The sequence below is a fragment of the Rhizophagus irregularis genome, chromosome 20 (genome assembly GCF_026210795.1).
Source record: "Rhizophagus irregularis chromosome 20, complete sequence".
Lineage (NCBI taxonomy): Eukaryota > Fungi > Glomeromycota > Glomeromycetes > Glomerales > Glomeraceae > Rhizophagus > Rhizophagus irregularis.
Window position 1 is genome coordinate 2,583,665 of NC_089448.1, and position 13,364 is coordinate 2,597,028.

The 13,364-nt window shown below is 28.2% G+C and overlaps 4 protein-coding genes across 4 annotated transcripts; 1 reads left to right on the forward strand and 3 right to left on the reverse strand.

Annotated features, from left to right (window-relative positions):
- The first annotated feature begins 477 nt into the window (after positions 1-477).
- On the forward strand, positions 478-2,639 carry OCT59_013149 (uncharacterized protein). Its single transcript, XM_025315997.2, has 11 exons — positions 478-582; positions 661-693; positions 771-864; positions 935-1,240; positions 1,315-1,437; positions 1,514-1,577; positions 1,671-1,685; positions 1,759-1,856; positions 1,934-2,046; positions 2,126-2,216; positions 2,289-2,639. Exons 1-11 carry the CDS (start codon positions 551-553, stop codon positions 2,451-2,453), a joined length of 1,134 nt encoding a protein of 377 aa, XP_025181646.1. The 5' UTR covers positions 478-550; the 3' UTR covers positions 2,454-2,639.
- Positions 2,581-5,438, reverse strand: OCT59_013150 (uncharacterized protein). Its single transcript, XM_025310522.2, has 6 exons — positions 4,945-5,438; positions 4,686-4,868; positions 4,577-4,601; positions 4,458-4,510; positions 4,300-4,380; positions 2,581-4,228 (listed from the first exon to the last, which is right to left on the reverse strand). The coding sequence occupies exons 1-6, from the start codon at positions 5,393-5,395 to the stop codon at positions 2,931-2,933; spliced, it is 2,091 nt and encodes a 696-aa protein (XP_025181647.1). The 5' UTR covers positions 5,396-5,438; the 3' UTR covers positions 2,581-2,930.
- A 166-nt stretch (positions 5,439-5,604) lies between these two features.
- OCT59_013151 (uncharacterized protein) lies at positions 5,605-7,418 on the reverse strand. Its single transcript, XM_025315998.2, has 9 exons — positions 7,057-7,418; positions 6,773-6,946; positions 6,569-6,703; positions 6,473-6,492; positions 6,355-6,403; positions 6,174-6,282; positions 6,029-6,090; positions 5,851-5,963; positions 5,605-5,768 (listed from the first exon to the last, which is right to left on the reverse strand). Exons 1-9 carry the CDS (start codon positions 7,348-7,350, stop codon positions 5,699-5,701), a joined length of 1,026 nt encoding a protein of 341 aa, XP_025181648.2. The 5' UTR covers positions 7,351-7,418; the 3' UTR covers positions 5,605-5,698.
- A 5,244-nt stretch (positions 7,419-12,662) lies between these two features.
- On the reverse strand, positions 12,663-12,947 carry OCT59_013152 (uncharacterized protein; the record flags this gene model as incomplete). The annotated part of the gene is made up of 1 exon (XM_066140630.1): positions 12,663-12,947. One exon carries the CDS (start codon positions 12,945-12,947, stop codon positions 12,663-12,665), a length of 285 nt encoding a protein of 94 aa, XP_066001497.1.
- Positions 12,948-13,364: the final 417 nt, after the last annotated feature.

Below are 13,364 nucleotides of genomic sequence, written 5' to 3' on the forward strand. Positions count from 1 at the left end.
CACCACTCTAAGTCGTATCTTTGAATCCTGCGGATGAGGAACAAGATCAGTGGAATAAGATGTTAAAAAAAAAAAGAAACGAGCCAATGAGTTTTGGTTTATTTATATATATATAAATTGTTTATTTATAACTTTTGCGTTTGTTGTGTAATTTTTCCAATTTGATCAGTTTCTAACAAACCTGCAAAACAATTACTAAATTTATGTATTTATTTTTTCCAATTATGTATCGTGAGACATGGCTTGTAAGAATCGATCCTTTCCCGTGATGTAACAGTAATATGAAACGTACATCAAATTCTATTATTATTACAACGACAACAATAAAAAAAATTTCTTACAAGTAAAAAAATCTGGTAATATTATGATAGTTATACTGAATACTGTAGTGATTAAATAATACATGAATAAATAACGCATAAATGAAAATGATTATATATACTAGTCTTTTCCCACATCAAAAAATGAACTTTTTTTTTTTTCCTACCCTTGTTAATTGATTTAACAAAAAACAATTATTTTCAGGAATATTGATACATAAAAAAAAAAAATGAAGAAATACGATTTGGATGAACTTTTTGCGTAAGTAATTCAATTCTAATTTCTTTTTAATAATAATAATTAATACTAATATTAATTTTCTATCTTATTTTTTTTTAGGTACGAGACTTTTAAGATTGTCAAAGTTAAAGAGTATGTACAAAATAATAAATAATCAATCTTTTTTTTTAAATTATTTATGATTAAATTTTGGTCTTTAAAATTATTAGTCGAAGATTAGGTATTCTTTATCGAGTATTTCAAGTTGCTATTTTAGCATATATATTATTTACTATCTTCAATGATGAATCATATTTGAAAAAGGTACGTATCTCGCGAAATTTCAACCCATAATAACACTCATTATTAATCATTTTACGTATTTTGAATATAGGAACCTCCGATTCCTGGTGCAATAAGAATAACTTTACAAGCACCAAATACATTTACGAATCAACCATATTGTACAGGGGGTGATTTACCTTGTGTATATTGGGGAGCCAATGAAATACAATATCCGAGTGACGGAGCAGGTTTCGCTTTTTTTACTACAAGGGCAACAGTGACAAGCTATCCACCAGGAACATGTAATTTTCTTACAGCATCATCACCAAACGATCCTTGTGTTTTTAATCCTATTACCAATCCCAGTAATGTTATAGTTCCTAAATCTTATATTGGTGATATTGAAAGTCATACCGTAAGTATAAGATAAACTTAATGTGAAAAAATAAATATTGTCAATCTTGATAATAAATAGCTTAAATATGTTAGGTTATGATTGAACATTCCATTAGAGGAAAGGTTAATTCTATTTCGCTTCGTAATGGAGTTATGGATGGTGTACTTAAAGATAGTAATGGTAATACCATTAAAAGAATCAGTAACGCTACAAGAGTAAGGAAAATATATTTTTTTTCCATCCTCTGTAATGTGCCACATTTTATAATTGACTTATATTTCTTTTTTACAGACTCTGACGGACCCGAAAGCCAACGGTGACATTTTCACCGTAAAAGAACTCTTAGACGCCGCAGGTTCGCTTAAATTGTGTTACTTGTATTATTATTATTAATTATTTTAAAGTTTCTATTAACTTTATTTTCTAAAATATATATCATATATGAAAGGCGTGGACTTAGATGGTAAATATCATTTGTTTAAATTCTTTAAAAAGTAAATACGTTTATTTATTTGTTATTTGTTTATTTATTTAAGGCCCCTCATTTGCTCCTGGTGCGGCCCCGGGTGAAATAAATAGATCTTCTGGTATCGTCATCGTAATTGCGATAGATTATGCAAATGTTAAATTAAAGGTATACTTATTTGTTTATTTTTTATTTTATGATTTATGACTTATAATTAACGATATATATATATATATTATCAATAGTTGGATGAAATTAAATATACATATAGACCACAACTTATTAATGGAGCTGAATATAAAGCAACTGAAAATATTTATAATCCCGATGGTTCTTACACAATCAAAGATCGTCATGGGTAAATATTTGAACGTAAAAAATTATTTTTGGCAGCCCAATATATTTATTTTTAAGTTTTTTCTTCCCTTTTTTTTTAGAATTCGTTTCGTATTTCAACAAATTGGACAAATCGGTTCGTTTAATGCTGTCTCTCTGTTAACGAATTTAGTAGCAGCTCTTGCTTTATTCGTAAGTTTGCTTATATTTCCTTCTTTGCATATGATTCAAATCAAATAATAATTTTGTTTTTTTGATAAACAGAAAGTTGCAACGACTCTTGTAGAATTATTAATGTTGCATGTTTTACCTCAAAAGGAACATTATGGAACCTTTAAATACGAAGAAACTCACGATTTTGGTGATTTTCGTAAGGGTATTTTATCAAGGGAAAAGGAAAATAATGGCGAAGTTTCCGCTCAACCTTAAAAAAATACATAAAAGCCTTATTAGTAAAAAAATTTCGTTTCTGTTAAAATTTTTATTTAATTAATTTAATATTTAAAATAGATTTAGTAATTTTAAAAAAATTGATTTTAGCAACCCTGCAATATCTGTATTAAGAAAAGATATTTAATAAAAAAATAAATTTACTTGAATGAATTTTGTTATTTTAATACATATATATAAATATAAATAACAAAAATGTAAATACAAAGAAAAAAAAAATATTACATAAAAATGAATTTGATTTACAAAAATAAAAGTTTGTTGAATATATGAAAAAATACAAAATATGTTATGATTTATAAAAATTCCTAATTATAGATGATGAATAATAATAATAAATAATAATGATTTTTTTTTAAAACTTCTACAATAACTTCTCCTTCAAAAAATAACCAAAAAAAAGTATATACAAACAAAAATAAAATTACACATCTTTATACTTCACGTCATTATCAATCAACTCATTCCATTAAATTTTAAAATTTGATCACGAACTTTATTTTTACCAACCAAATTTTCTATATCCTTTTCATCATGAATAGTCGTGTCATCATCAACAACGACATTTGATGGTTCAGTTGTATTAATATTTGATAAAAATATTTTTTTCCATTTTTCTGTTTCTTCTAAGCTTGGTCTCTTTCTTACCCACGCAGCTGTTGCTCTACTTTTATCGCCTCCAACTCCATTATGATGTAACACCCAATTTGGTCTTGGAGATAAGTTTAATACTCCCGAGTTTTTTATCCCATGGTTATCCAGGTAATCGAATGTCATAAAAGATGAATTATCACTTGTTTTCTTTTCTAGTTCTTCTTCTGATGAATCAGATGAGTATTCAATAGCTGTAAAAGGTACATCTCTTAAACCCGTAGACCTAGAGCGCATACGAAAAGAAGGTTTTGATGATGAGGACGAAGATGATGTTTTCGCTGTGTCAATTATATTTACTGTTCGTTGACGTTTATCGTGATTAGTTGACGGAAGATCGATGGAAGATAAAAATTCATCACTATTAAAAGGATTATTCGTATCTTTACTATTATAATTAGTTAATGGTGGTGTTGGAGGCGATGTTATAGATGATGATGATGAAAGAGTCGGTGAAATAGTTGCAATTGTAGAATTGTTTGTCGTGTGATTTTTTACAGAATCGTTTTGATTTTCAGTGTCCCTATTTACATATAAACCAATAATAGATGATGATGATGATGAAGGATATGAATGATTTGAAGAACGATTATTAACATGTTCTGCATCAAGACTTAATAAATCGTCAAAACTTCTTGAAAATTCGCCTGATATATTTGTCTTGTGATATACTTCTGGTGCTAGCCTTTCTTTAGCTTCTTGCTCCTTTTTTTCTTCTTCAAGCATTTCATCTTCGGTTTTACATCCAATCTCAAAAACTACGTCAATATGTTCTACCAAAGTTTTAAATAAGATTGAACCTATTCCTAAACTAGGACAAAAAACTACTCCAAGGTTACTAATATTCATTTTGTTTATTTCACTTTTTCTATTTACAAGAGAAAGATGCGAACAAAGAGCTCGCAAAAGATAAAAATTTTGAGGGGGTAAACGTGAAACAATACTAGAAAGAGCCTTTGGCAACTTGTCTGGAACTACTGTTGGTGCTGATATAGTAGGAGTTGGAGTTGTTGTAGGTTGTGCGACTACAGCTGAATTTGTATGGTTTGCTACACATGTATTGAATTCTGGTAATAAAACATCCGTTAATATAGGTTCAGGTACTACAAATTAGAGGACATTAATTTAGAATATTACTTATAATATCATTATTAGAACATTATTTACTACGTACACTCTCTTATATACATCTTTAAAAGTGTTGCTACCACATGTGGATCTTTGGCCGAACTTTGTAAAAAATTCAAATCCGCGCCTAATTACAAACAAAATAGATGATATTATTTACAATTACAATTACAACATAAATTAATAAATAATTAAATTGCATACCGGAATCAAAGATATTTTTCATCCGCGCAACTGTCAACGTACTTCCTGGTATTCTATTAACATTATAAATTAATAAATGTAATTACACATGATTCAGAAATAGAAAATTTAAAGCATACCGATATAAACCAATTTCCTCCAAACCTAAAAAATGAAATATAACAGAATAAGTTAATATTTAAATTATCCAAATATACCACATACTTCCATGGAATTATATTTGCTTACCATAAATATCTAAAAATTCGATACATCTCACCATTACTGCCGGTAACCAGTACCTGGATGGATCATTTTCAATATCTTTTTCTATGCGTGTTAGTCTAACAGCTGTGATAAGAGGCGCTCCAAAAATATTTATGCCAGCAACATTTTTGGAATTTGAATTAGATAACCCGTTAGAAGAAGGTTCTAAATGAAATCAAAAAAGGCTATTTAATGAAAATAATTATATGATAAATGATGAATAATTATTAATTCAACAGACCTTCTTTCTTTTTTTTCAAGCGCTCAACAACTGCTTCCTTAGCTAAACATCCTAATTCTACAGTTTCGTTACCCATTTCTTGAACAGTAGCGGTAAATTCTGCTATTTTCTGTGTGATGTTTATATCTTTTAATCGAGAAGTTTGCTCACGGAAACGTTGGAAACTTGGAAATGTTGGGGACTGCAGATTTGTGGAAGAAGAGGTTGACGCTTGTTCTTGTGTTGAATTTGGATCATTGTTAACATTTTGATTCGTATTTGAGGCACTATTTGCAGTAGTAGAAACACGCCTAAGACGGCGGATGCTTCCTCGAACAGAGTTAAAGCCATTTCCTAAAGTGTTAGTTGAGTTTGCAGGTGATTCAGAGGATGGCTTTGTTCTAAAAGATAGTCTCCGTCGAAATGGCTTCGGTGGCGGGACTTTAATATTGTTAGTCTCACTGGAAGACATTAAATCAGTGTTATAAGGTCAAGTCCAAAATCAATTTCTCCATGAGGCTAACAAGTTATATCAAATCTCATTATAGTCATTACAAAGGATTACAGATCAGTGTTACTTCTAAACTTGATAAAGAAATACCAGTTAAATCCGATCACGTGGATAACTATTATTCATGGTGGACAATACGATCCTCTTCTATTTATGCAATTTGTCTAATTGTATTTTTATTAATTTATTGATTCAACAATGCTTAAAGTTTATTTAAACACAATATACTAGAATGATCATAATCATTAATTTAAATTTAATTCTTTAATCTTCAGGATTATTATTTCGAAGTGAATTATAATGAGAGCCTAACCCATACATATATTGATGGAATCTAAAAAGAGATCAAAATCAAGGATACCAATTCAAACAAATATTCAAGAATTTAATAAAAATGTGAAAATAAATAAGGATACGATATTATTATTGGTTTTGTATTTGGGAATATGTCATCAAAAATCTTTAATAATGGCGAATTCATTTGGACTACATGAACCGGTAATTTCAAAGACTTCGAAATTGCATGAATCTATATTGAAAATTAGGTATTTAATGGAAGATTGATAAAATCCATGGTGAAAAAAAACTACCTACTTCTAACTGTCCACCCCATACTGCCGTATTCTCCAGATCATCACAATATTTGCTAAATTGTTCTAATAAAGAGAAAAAAAACATAATGAACAGTAAGATACGAAAAATCGTAATTAAGAAAATCAAATATAGGTTGTTGACGGACCTGCACTAAACAATACTCCGTCTTGAGTAGTCGGTAAAAATGGAATAAATTCATCAGAATGTTCGCGCATATATGCTGCAGCTTTACGCCTTAGCTCCTTATAATCAGTCTATCTTAATTAAAATTAGAAATTATGATTAAATATATTTATACACAAATGGTAAATGTTCTTTCTACACACCGCAATATTATGTCCAATTTGCAATTGATCCGATATGGCATTATAGAGGCTGCATCAAATTTGATAAGATTAAGATTAAAAAATTTAATTAAATATTGTAAAAGATTCAGAAACATACCAATGTCCGTCAGGCGCAATCTAAAATCGAGAAATAAAGTTACCAGTTTCTCATTCAATAAGAAATTAAGAAATAAATCTTCAAATAAGATATTACCTCCTTAATAGATAATCCCATTGTAATAATCTTTTCGGTAATTTTTTTGTCTTCAATTTCCTTCATATTGACCTGATTATTAGCTTCATTTTCGGCTTCAAGTTGCGATTCGGCCATTATAGCTGCTTTGCGTGCCTTAGAAAAATAAATCTCAGCTTCTGGAAACAAAATCTACCGACTATACAATTATATTACATAAGTCACCTGTCTAATTTTATGTCGATTTGGTTTTTTGCTTTTCGGAACTTCTATATTTGTGGTCTTTGAAGCTTTCAAGGCAGCCTTTTCTTCTTCCTCAACGCGTTTTGCTTCCATCCTAGCTAATAACTTATCAGTAATGTCTACATCTTCATCACTACTATCCTCATTCTTGTTATTCTGTATATGACAAACATAAAAAGAAGTAAACCTAACGCATCAATTTGAGTTGTAAACAATCATATAAATACTAATAGTTGTCGAGTTCTCGATACTGCTTTTATATAAACCTTAATTTCTTCCTTTAAAGTCTTCCCGGAAGATTCATTTTTACTTGGAGATTGTTGTTGTAACTGTCTTACTTCTTCTTCCTGCCTCTTACGAAATTCTGTTTCCAATTTTGCTATGTCATTTTGAACCTCTTTTTTACGTTTTTTGTCGCCTTTTGTTGCTGTTTTTTTTAGCGCAGTGATTTTAGCAGTAAGTTCCTTTAGTTCTTTTTTATGTCGTAAGGTTAACTCCTCGAAAGTTTCAGCAATCGAAGCATTATCTGGCTTGTAAGTTTCGATTTCTTCAGTAGTCATTATAACTTCATAATTACTTGGTTTATAATCTGTAAACTATAAAGTATCGTGTGATGAATTATGTTCACATGACCTCAAATAATTTGTCACCCCTCATTTTTAATGCCTGCCAAAATTACATGGAAGTGGAAAAATGACGATACTTATAACTTTTTAACTTTTTAATATTTGTTGACAAAAAATATTTCAAGATAAAATATAATTGGTAAATGGTAATTCTGGTTCTATAGCAATCCTATATGATTAGCTAATAAAATTGGAATATGTAATATGTATTTTTTATAGAATTTAATGAGTTATATTATTTTAATTTCAATATTTTTCTGGGTCTTATACAAAAAATCTGGTTCAAAAATTGAATAAATACCAGGGTATTTTGTGAAATACTGGGTATTATAATATATAAGAAATATAAAATATAATTTTTATCAAAATTAAACCTAAGGGGAATCAACTACATTTCTCACCTGACTATTTTCCCAGCTGAAGGAGAAGCTCAAACTTTTCTTACCTGAGTGACTGTAAGATGCTTTTTATTGTTTAAAGACTTCAGGGGATTTTTTAAAACTTGTCCAGATCTTAAACTTTTAGTTATTTAACTGGAGCAGTTCTTACCAAAAATAAATTACTTCTGTGAAACTTTTTTTCCATCAGAATTATCACAGTTACTCTTAAATAATGCTTATAAATTTTCATCTCAAAACATGCTAACTTTTTATACAATAATTTTTAAATGAGTACATTCATTAGTAGATGAGGTCCAAAGATAAAAAGTATTGATATTGATTATTTGTATATCATTTTGCTGATAAGTGGAGGAACTCTATAGTAGAATTATAGGAAATTTAATTATTAATTTTATTTTAGATTTTTGATGTTTTTATAATGATAATAAGAGTCATATCAGGGTTAGTTTTGTAATTTGTTAAGCTTAGATTGCAAAGCCTAAAGGGTTATCAGAATTAATAGAATTAAGTTTAGAATACATTTAAGGGTAAAATTTTTATATCTAGTAAATACCTAAATCTTATAAAGTAAAAGTATATTTAAAAGAAAATATTATATGCAGTATTAAATGGTATTAAATAAAAAACCATTTAAAATACAAAGTTTAAAACTTTATTAATACATAATAATTTAAAAAACTTTTTTAATTATTTAATATATTACTAGATAATGGAATCTATTGTAATATCTGAAGCACTCGTTTAAAATCATGTGTCAGGCATGTCACTAAAAATCTGATCACGTGATAATAATCAATAATAAGATTAATCACGTATGCGGACAGATATACTTTGCATTACAATGTGTCTAATCATTAATGTCTTCCACTATACTTCAGACAAAAAATAATGATATTAAATTAAATATTTTGATATGATTTAATAATTGGATTAAAGTTTCAAATAGATAAGATCAGGTTAAAGTTACTTATCAAAATTAGTGAATTTTATCATGTTAAAATTGTTAAAATTATTTTTTTATTTTATTATTTCAATTTTAATAATAAATAATAAAGTTTGCTATTTACCACCACTGGTGGTTAGCACCAGTATCACGTGATTATAATTAATTAATGAAACTTATTTATTTTATTTGTGTAATTTTTTTATACGACCGACTAAAAAATAAAAAATTGCGTACACCTTTAATTTTTAAGAACACCACAGTCAAATAAATAATAATGGCAAAAAGAGTATAAGGAATAAGAAAGAACAAAAATAGTAATAAGAAACAATATAGGATGAAATGATAATGGAAAAAGAACAATAGGAGACGAAATAACAATGAAAAGAAAAGTATAGAATGAAATGATGAAGAAAAAGCAATATAGAATGAAGTAATGATAGAGAAAAAATGATATAGGACATGATGGTGATGAAAGAAAATTATAAAGTGATATAGAACGAAATGGTGATGAAAGGAATGGTATGAGGACGAAATTATAATGATGAAGTGATATAAACCGAAATGGTAATGGAAAAGAATAATAGGAGATGATTCAGACGAAATAGCAATGAAAAGAACAGTATATATGGGATGAAATGATGATGAAAAGCAATATAAAATGAAATGATGATAGAAAAATAGGAGACAAAAGGTGATTAAAGGAATGGTATGGGTTGAAATGATGATGAAAACGTGATATAGAACGAAATGGGAATAGAAAAAAATGATAAAGACGAAATGGTGATGAAAGGAATGAAATGATACAGAACAAAATTGTAATGAAAAAATGATATAGAATGAAATAAAGATGAAAAAATAATGTGGAACGAAATGGAGATGGTAAAAGAATGATAGGAGACGAAATGGTAAAGAAAGAAACAATAGGCATAATAAGAAAGAAAAAAAACCATAAAGCCCAAAAAAGAAGTGAAAGTCTGACCAAAAAAAGTAAAATATATAGTTAGTTAAAGAAAATTAAGTCCCAATCCCAAAAGACCAAAATGAACTTACTATTTATAAGGATACTGGTGCCAAAGTTTTAAAGCCGTTAAAATGTGGAAAGAACTACTTACAAATAGTGACAAAGTGGTGAAGTGGAACAAAATGGAGGTAGAAGTGATGAAGTGGAATGAAATAAAGGTGGAAGAACGAAATGGAAGCAGAAGTGACAAAGTGAAACAAAAAGAAGAGAGAATAGTTAATATTAATAAAGGAAAAAAGACATACACAACGTTAAAAAATATGTATAACTTACTGAAAGCAAAGAAAGCAACTACAAAAAAAATAAAATCGCGTAAAAAAAACAAAAATAAACTAATAAATCTGATGAGTGACGCAATAACAAATAGAAACACGTGACACTGGTGCTGAACACCACTGGTGTTACGTAGTAATTTTATAAAATAATTCATCAAAATTATTTTTACTATTTTGGCAATAATTTTTAGCCTATAAATTAGATTTAAAATCACTAATGATTCAAATGGAATTGAAAATAATGCATGAGGTTTATTAGGAGTTGGTAAATAATTTTCTTTATATTTTTCATATTTTTTATATAAAATTCCCTCTTCTTCTACTTTATTATTTATAGACTTAATTCTGAGATTTAGTATTATTAATAATATATAATTTTTAAATAAAATATTTCAATAAAAATATATACTATTATAAGATTTTTTTTTACTTAATTTAAAAGATCTTTAGATTCTAATAGTTTAGTCAAATTAATTTTATCTTCTTTTACCTGATTATTATTATTTATAATATCATTTTCTAAAATTTTCACTTTCCTTATTAAAACAAAAATGTTAGCTGTATTTTCAATTTTCTGATATATTTTTAATGTATTAAAAGCTGTTATAGGTAATATAGATGATATAAATAATATAGTTGTAAATGAATTAGATAAATTAAATAATGGTAAAAATAATAAAGTTTTAATTTGTTCAATTATTGGATTTATAATGCTATATATAATATTTTTCTCCACCAAGATAATTAGTTGCTTCTTCAAATGTTATAACCAATTGTTATAAAAATTCCCATTTATCAGAACTTAACATAATTTTATCAAGTTATTTTCCATGCATCAATATTACTTTTATTATTTACTAATTTTACAGTTTGCATTTAAATATAACTTTTAATTTTAATTAATCTATTTCATCAAAGCATAATATGTTAAATTCCATTTAATGAATATATCTATGAATACTTGAAGGAAATATTTACTAGTTTTACCAGCATTCTAATTATTATAAAAATTATTATATAAATAAAAATAATTTAAATAATTAATAAACATAAATTATAAAATTAAAATCCTTATTACATTAACTTGATTTTATGAATTTTTTTGAATTTTCTCTAATCTTTGACTTTATTTTAGTCTTAAAAAAATCAATCAGTTTTTTTACCTTTAAAACTAATAATTTAACTGAATTTAAACTTTTTTCCATCACTAATTGTAAAGTATATGTAGTACATGGCTGCCATTTTATATTAGAAGTAATATTATTCATTTCTTTTATGGCTTTTTTCATATTCATCCTATTATTAGTTACTATTACATATGTTTTATCTCTTAAATTCCATTCATCTAGAATTACAAATAATGCATCAGATATATTTTGTGTGATATGAAGATATCTAATATATTCAATTGTAAGAATAACTTCATGAATAGTAAAATTTTTATTTAAAAAAGAACAGGTTCCACCTAAAAATCCCTGTCTATTTCTACCAGTCCACATATCAGTAGTCAAATTAATCGAAATTGCATTATTTTTGACAAATTTTTGAATTAAAGGAAATGTACAATTATAGGCACTTTGGATGGTTTGTTTAATTAATTTAACATTTGGAATGTTAAATGCTGAGTCAAGTTCTTTATAAATCTTTGAAAAGATTTTGAATGTGTAATATTTAAAAGTTGAGTATCAAAAATTATCCAACTAATTAATAGATTACATCATCAGAGATAGAAGGTCAGGATTTGTTAGATGATCTTACCTGAGGTGTAGATAATATACAGTATTTACTTCTATATCAGGTAATTTTTCTCCAAAGAATCCTCAAGTAATACACTTACTTTAATTTCTTCTTCACATGGTGAAGACCGGCACTTAATGTAGTAAGAACCCTTTATGCATTGGCCAACTACCTTTCCTTCATTGTGCTTTTTTTCACATCTAGAACATAAGTCCGAATTTTTAAATTCATATGCATCATTATGTTTGTCACTATTATATAAGGATAGGTGGGAATATTCTTTCAAAGCCACATTGATAAAGGGAGCACGAGCACCATATTGGGTGACTGGCGAATTGACCGGGCCTGAAGAATCCAAGCATTGTGCCTCCAATACATTAGCCTGATTGGTTTTCGAAGCTTGAGATGTAGGTGGAGTATTTACCCTGGCATCTGGTAAATTTTTTGGGACAGACCCTTGACTTTTCTCTAGGTCTCACTTTTCTATATTTTTGCATCCAGAATATCCAGAATATGAATTAGTTCCATATTAGCATAGACAAATCCACTGAAATAATCCAGAATAATTTGGATTTGAAGTTTAGTAAACTTTGGAATAGAATCCGCGCTATAAAACTTGATATTCTTAATTCTATCTTCCTATCTTTTTGAATAGTTTGTAGATCTTTATGGCCCTTTAAATTTCTTTTCTAACGGTTTCGTTTATGTTATTCCAGAAAGATGCTTTATTATATCCTGGAATAATTGTTTTCTTGCATCTGATCTGAAACATTATCTCTGGCAATAATTTCTTGAACGCTCCCTTCGAACTTTTTCCCATATGAGTGGCGGCATGAAATCTCTTTTTGTTTAGCTTGCGTAGTGTTCTACCCTTCAATACTTACTTCTAGAAATAGATGAGCAAGCTCAACTTCTATTGTCATGTCTGTTGTAAGCTCCTGTTTTCCGTCAATAACTTGGATATCATCTTCATCTAGCAATTCCAAAGACACTTTTTGTATAAAGTCTTGGGCTACTAGATAATCGCGGAAAACTTTTTTTTCTTTGGGTATAGAGGAAGTATTTTGAGAAATTGAATGCTCGTCCTGATCTTGGCATGAGAGTGCTGACTCACGCAAAAGCTTCTTCTCCTTGTTTCTTTGTCTCATCATATCACTAACCTTTTTCTTACTCACCAAGACTAAGAATTATCAGTCTTCTTATCCTCTAACGATTTATTAGATGTACTAGGCTGTGTTGCAACGTCAACAACAACTCGCTCCTGCTTGATTTTCCCGACATCACAATTGAGTTCTGCAATGAGTTTAGCCTTTTTTTATCACTCTGCCCTAATTTTGCAAGTCTGGTCTCATTCTCTTCCATAGCCTGTCTTAGCTTAGCATTTTCAATTTTAACCTTGGCATTTTCAGCCTTAATCTCGTCATTCTCGGCCAGGAGTTCGACGATGATGTTATTTCAATGAATCAAGTCCGGATTGCATATTCGATAACAACTTTTATATAGAACGTGATTTATTTAAAATGCATTTTACCCAAGCGGGACTTTAGGTCTCAATTTTTTTATTCACC

Bases quoted from the DNA above. Each gene is read 5' to 3' on its own strand.
- OCT59_013150 (XM_025310522.2), bottom strand. From the start codon at position 5,395: ATGTCTTCCAGTGAGACTAACAATATTAAAGTCCCGCCACCGAAGCCA. The intron at 4,602-4,685 runs GTAAGCAAATAT...TTCATTTTTTAG, and splicing joins CGAATTTTTAGATATTTATG to GTTTGGAGGAAATTGGTTTA. The intron at 4,511-4,576 runs GTATGCTTTAAA...TAATGTTAATAG, and splicing joins GAGGAAATTGGTTTATATCG to AATACCAGGAAGTACGTTGA.
- OCT59_013149 (XM_025315997.2), top strand. From the start codon at position 551: ATGAAGAAATACGATTTGGATGAACTTTTTGC. The intron at 583-660 runs GTAAGTAATTCA...ATTTTTTTTTAG, and splicing joins GATTTGGATGAACTTTTTGC to GTACGAGACTTTTAAGATTG. The intron at 694-770 runs GTATGTACAAAA...TAAAATTATTAG, and splicing joins AAGATTGTCAAAGTTAAAGA to TCGAAGATTAGGTATTCTTT.
- OCT59_013151 (XM_025315998.2), bottom strand. From the start codon at position 7,350: ATGACTACTGAAGAAATCGAAACTTACAAGCCAGATAATGCTTCGATT. The intron at 6,704-6,772 runs GTGACTTATGTA...TATTTTTCTAAG, and splicing joins ATCGACATAAAATTAGACAG to GCACGCAAAGCAGCTATAAT. The intron at 6,091-6,173 runs GTCCGTCAACAA...TCTCTTTATTAG, and splicing joins CGGAGTATTGTTTAGTGCAG to AACAATTTAGCAAATATTGT.